Consider the following 5,553-nt stretch of genomic DNA (forward strand, 5'->3'; position numbering starts at 1 on the left):
CTGTGTGAGAGGTACTGGCCCATTTTGGGAATGTAAAGTTCGATTGATATTTTAACTCCTCTTTGAGTAAACGATGATGATGATGAAGTTAAACTCGCTGAAAGATTTATTTATTTATTTATTTATTTTTAAAGAAGAGCAGACCAAGTTTCTGCTCCTGTCAGTAGATGGCAGAAGTGTTCAGCTCTTCCACCCGTGATGCTCCAGCAGGACGAGTGAAATGATCTCACTTTCCTCCCCATCCCATCCCATCCCCGCACCGCACCGCACCGCACTCCGGATGTCCCGCACTTTTCCCCGCTGTAACTGAAGGACAGCGAGTGAGTCCGGTGACGCAACGATGCGCGTGTGCTTAACGACGGTGTTTTATTTCCAGCTGTTTCGTTCTGCGTTTCCTCTCCAGCGGGATCTAAACGTGCTTCTGTCCTGTGCCGCCACGACTGGGGCTATTTTAAGGCTCTGAATAAGGTCAGTGCTCTGCAGTGATGTACTTCATTTGGGCTTCGTGGAGGTAACTACATTTCTCCCTGCATGTCTGCAGGACCGTGATGGACGGACAGTAATGACCTGCTTGCTTTCTGCACAGTGAGTAAACGGAACATGTTGGAAGATATTTTGCATGTTTTCGAGACCTGACACCGTTTCTTCATGACCTTATTCCAGCTGCTAGTTTACTAAACTACCTCGGTGCGAGTCCTATGACGTTTTTGTCCTGAGGGATTTGTTAAGAATGACGTGTGTGGATGGTCCACTTTTGATGAGTAAATTTGAAGCAGTGTAGGTCGCTGCAGTGATGTCAGACAACGCAGACGATGCCCTGGTTCTCCTGGAGATCCTCGAGGTTCTGGGTGCATGCCGTGCACGTGTGTCGTACGCAGACGTGTGCGTGTATCTGAGTGGACGTTATGAGCTCCAACCGCTGTTGGAGCTGCGGAGTCTGCTGTACTCCACGGCATGCCGTGATCCGTGCTTCCCGGCCACTCTGTTCCGTGAACGTCTGCACCCTCCCTGCAGCAACCGTCTCTCTGCGGCCGCCGACGTCGTCTCGCTCTTCAACCTGCTCACACACACACGCCTGCCGCCCTCACACACTAATTCCCTGACCTCCTGCTTCGCCTGCGTTCAAGAGCGTGTACGCTGTGATTGGCTGCACGCAGAGGGTGGAGTTATAGCTCCAGGCTGTAAATATGAGGACTCCACGGAGGCACTGATCAGTCTGAACACCGGGGGGTCGCACGTCAACACTCCAGCACGCTTGCTCGCCCACACGCATCAGCAGCACAACATGCAGAGAGCACACTCTCTGGACATTCCTTGTGGTTCCACCGGGAATCAAGAGTCTACCGGAAAGAGTGATCGAGATGTGGATCTCGTTCAAAGCTGCATTCAGAAGAGGAGCATCTTTAAGAAGGAGTTCCACAAACTGATACCGTTTATTCCCACAGACGGCAACAATCAGATTCAGGAAGGATCCAGAGAGGACAGTGAGGACGGACAATTTATCACCTGCAACAACCCTTATCCTGAATCAGCCCAGGATGGGCATACAGAAGATGTTCAGAGGCAGTCTTCTGAAACAGATACACCCCCCGATGCACAGACTCCCTACCTCCAGAAGCATAAGAGTCTAGACGACCTGCAGAGCTCCACTTACTTTGGGCCTACAGTCATAGAAAGGACATACCACCAAACCCCAGCCTTGACGGCCAAGAGCCACAGTCTGGACATCGACAGTGGCCTTTCAGAACCGTCTGAGCATGACAAACCTGGATTGGACAGATCAAAACCCCAGAGACCTAGATCAGAAAAATCTGCTTTAGACAAATCTGGACTTACAAAACCTGGATTTAATAAACCCAGCTTCGAGGGCAGCAGTTTCGACATCCCTGGGTTTGACCCGTTTATCGTCCGATCAGTTCGAGACACCCTGAAGCGGCTGAGTGGGCTAAGTTTGGATGCCTGGTACGATTGGTCACCTGACGCAGAGGGCGTGGTCAGCGTGGCCACTCAGACAGACCAGGGCGATCGTCGTGCTCTGAGGAGCCTCCTGCTCAGTGAAAAGCTCTCGATCGATAACACGGACATCGCAGAGGATGACATCAGTGCCATCTTCCGCTTTTTGGATGACATTAGCATGTGTGGCTCGATGGCCGTCCTGCCTGGAGACGGAGGAGGACCTCAGGAAGGGGGCGGAGCAGGGTTGCCGGAGCGACGGGAGCGTTTAGGGAAGCTCAGACGCCTGTTTCACTCTCTCGAGGGACCAGAAGAAGGTGTGCGATGGGGCGTTGGACGGCTCCTGCAGCGTGTCACCGAGCTGGAGCAGCGTCTGGAGCCGATCTCGGAGCTGAGAGAGCAGCTGGCGCTCGTCCTCACCACACTGAACCGGCTGGAGCAAAGAGGGCAACTTGAGCACTCAAACTCCGACCCTGTCCAACAGCAGCCTCCGCCGCGGGCTCAGTCAGACGGGGGCCTGAGAGCCAGTTCGAGTTCCGAGGCGGCCGACGGAGCCGCGGCTAAACGCAGAGGTCTGTTCATACGCAATTCCAGGAGCCACACGGAGAGCAGCAGCTCTGAGCAGCATCGCGAGTGGAGCGTCAGCTACAGCAAGGAGCAACACCTGCATCCTTCACATGTATGCACACACACACACACACACACACACACACACACACACGTTTACCTATGACCCTGCAACACCAATACTTGTCTTCACTTTACTTTGTGTCTTCCTTTGTTCACGTCCACAGGCTGAGCTTCATGGTGCACTTTGTAAGAAAGAGAACCATCCAGTTCAGGAGAGAAAGAGTTCCATTTTCATTCCTGAAGTCCACAAGGTTCCTCAACGCAGCTCCACGCAGAAGGCTAACCTCCACCCAACGGACCGGCCGAAAGTTTCCTGGAGTCAGTCAGAGCTCACACCACTGGACCTGCAGGTAAACTCACACACCTGCTCATATTCCTGTAAAGCCCTGAGCGTCACACACACTGATCTCCTTCATGAGAAAGGACTACATTAGACCTCATTAGACTGGTACAGATGTTTGCACTTAGCACTTAGGATCAGTTCAGAGACTTCGCAGGACACGATTTGATTTATTTATTTATTTATTTATTCATTCATTCATTTTGCTGATTCATCTCCTGAGAAACACCTGCCAGTGTCTTAACATTACACATTTCTGTCATAGCCTGAGAAAATCCTCCACATCTTCTCCTCATATGAAAACCACACATCTTCCTAAACTGAAACATCTTTCTCTTTTGCACGTTTCTCAAACAAAAGTCAAGTAAAATCTGAGGAAATCGCGTTTAACGGTTTCATTCCGGTCCCGCTGAAAGACGCCGCACCTTCCTCTACAGTGATAACCTCATCGACTGATGAATTATATACCGTACGTTTACAGGAAATGAGTTCTCACTTTCATTCTCAGCATCTTCCACATCAGTCTCATCACCTGAGGGAAAAGTCTCTCACGCGGATTAAACCCGAGCCTCGTCGTCGTCTCTTCCCTCCACGGAGCTCTGTTCATTCACTCACTTCTTCTTCTCTAATCCTTTTCAAACTCTGTCATCTATACCGCGCGTGTGAGCGCTCTTCTCCGTGTTGATGATGATGTGACGGAGCAGGAGCACGGCGGACGTTCCGAAAGCGGACGTCTGATTACAGATGTTTCGTGTGTACGGTGTGTGGCTCTGCAGATGTGGTGATGTTTTAGAGATCTTTACACAGAACAGCTGTTTTTCCTGCTGTGTTTGTTAAACCGTCTCCTTACACAACACGATGGCTGCAGACACACACCGAGGTGAGGTTAGACATTAGTCTAAAATCATGACATTTTCTCATCGTTTTGGTCAAATATATTTCTGTTTTCTTAAAGTCCGGATGTTGAAGTGCACAGTTTTTCATCATTTCTTCTAGAATTCCGCTACACAGACTTCCGACGGGTTTTTCCGGACCACCTCACACAGCCTGTGTCCATCAGGTGTAGAAATTCTGTTGTTTTTCAAGAAAAGGAAGTGAATAAAACTTTCTTAACATGAGAAATTCCAGCTTGCCTGAAACCTTTTTTTTCCCCCCAGAGGAGCTCTCTAATTAGGAGTAAGGTTTCTAGAAAAGTCCAGTTTTTATCAATAATATCAACAATTTAATTCAAATTCAATCACATCGCTTTCTTCACAACTTTTCATAAGATCAGATTCATTATACACACAGTTAGTATCTAGTGTATATCTATAAGACCTGATCTACAGATAGAAATGGAAACCATTCCAATCACAGACGTTTTAAATATGCAGATTTTATCACCTCTACTTTATATTTTACTCCCTTTGTTGTTGTTGTTGTTTTGTTTTGTTTTTGTTTTTTTTAAATCTAAAGTCAGTTGTTTTATCCACAAATTGTTTTATACCAGTAAAGAAGTAGTAGTAGAATCCAGCAATCCACAAATAAACAAAAAAAAAAAGCACTCTGTATTAGGGGCGGAGCTTCACGTGAGCTCAGTCTGTGATGTCTGATTATTAAAGGAAGTCAAGCTTAATGATCAGTAATTAGTAGTTTATAATAAATCAGTCGTCATGGTAACGTTGAAATCTATTCGGACAGGTTGTCTGCTGTTAAATAATTCAGTGAGAAAATGTGTCCTGCCATTCCTAATTATCCGAATATATTCAGCATTAGCAAATACTAACAGGATATTATGAATGGCAGGAGGGCGTTCCTTAATTTGCATATTTATGCATATTCATAGAGCGTTGTATTTTAATGAAAGTAAACATGAAGAGATGATCCTCAATGCAGCTTCATACATATGGAATATCATTCCACTAAGTGTGTGTGTGTGTGTGTGTGTGTGTGTGTGTGTGTGTGTGTGTTCTCAGGCCCCTGAGTCTCTGGACTTCTGGATGGATGAGGTTTACACTCCGGTGTCGGACACACTCCTGCGCCGCTCGCAGTCTCTAACACGCTGCAGCCGGATGCAGGGATACCGCATCACCGCCATCAGCGTCACTGCCACCGTCATCCTCATCCTCATCATCGTCATCCCTATATGCACTGCGTAAAAGCACACATAAGCAGTAATGTCTAAACACACACACACACACACATGCACGAGCACACACACACATGCACGAGCACACTCACACATTTAACCTAACTCACTCTGTTAGTCTGGATGGCATTGTGTTTTATTCACTTTAGTTTTTAAGCAATGCATGAACAGAAATAATCGAATGACTCTGAGTATTAAATAAACAGTTTCCAAAACTGGGTGTGACTACACAGCGTGGTGTTCCACACAGACTCCGGCTGAAGATTAAGAATAAAATAAGGAAATACATTTAATAACATTGATGTACATTTACACATCATTTAACTGCCTGTTCTCAGATTTAACTAGATAGATAGACAGATAGACAGATAGATAGATAGATAGACAGATAGACAGATAGATAGATAGATAGATAGACAGATAGATAGACAGATAGAAATTGTTGATGTGAAGTTTTCTGTAAGAAGACATTTATTTAACATTTAAGGAAGGAGTCTCCAGT

The 5,553-nt window shown here is 46.8% G+C and overlaps 1 protein-coding gene across 1 annotated transcript; it reads left to right on the top strand.

Annotated features, from left to right (window-relative positions):
• Nucleotides 1-715: 715 nt before the first annotated feature.
• Nucleotides 716-5,210, top strand: si:dkey-88e18.8 (major intrinsically disordered Notch2-binding receptor 1). Its single transcript, XM_053623865.1, has 3 exons — nucleotides 716-2,632; nucleotides 2,748-2,933; nucleotides 4,879-5,210. Exons 1-3 carry the CDS (start codon nucleotides 794-796, stop codon nucleotides 5,059-5,061), a joined length of 2,208 nt encoding a protein of 735 aa, XP_053479840.1. The 5' UTR covers nucleotides 716-793; the 3' UTR covers nucleotides 5,062-5,210.
• Nucleotides 5,211-5,553: the final 343 nt, after the last annotated feature.

The sequence above is a fragment of the Ictalurus furcatus genome, chromosome 4 (genome assembly GCF_023375685.1).
Source record: "Ictalurus furcatus strain D&B chromosome 4, Billie_1.0, whole genome shotgun sequence".
In the NCBI taxonomy this organism is placed as follows: domain Eukaryota; kingdom Metazoa; phylum Chordata; class Actinopteri; order Siluriformes; family Ictaluridae; genus Ictalurus; species Ictalurus furcatus.

Excerpts from the sequence above, each read along its gene's own strand:
- si:dkey-88e18.8 (XM_053623865.1), top strand. The coding sequence starts at position 794 with ATGTCAGACAACGCAGACGATGCCCTGGTTCTCCTGGAGATCCTCGAG. Across the intron at positions 2,633-2,747 it reads AACACCTGCATCCTTCACAT|GCTGAGCTTCATGGTGCACT; the intron begins GTATGCACACAC and ends TCACGTCCACAG. Across the intron at positions 2,934-4,878 it reads TCACACCACTGGACCTGCAG|GCCCCTGAGTCTCTGGACTT; the intron begins GTAAACTCACAC and ends GTGTGTTCTCAG.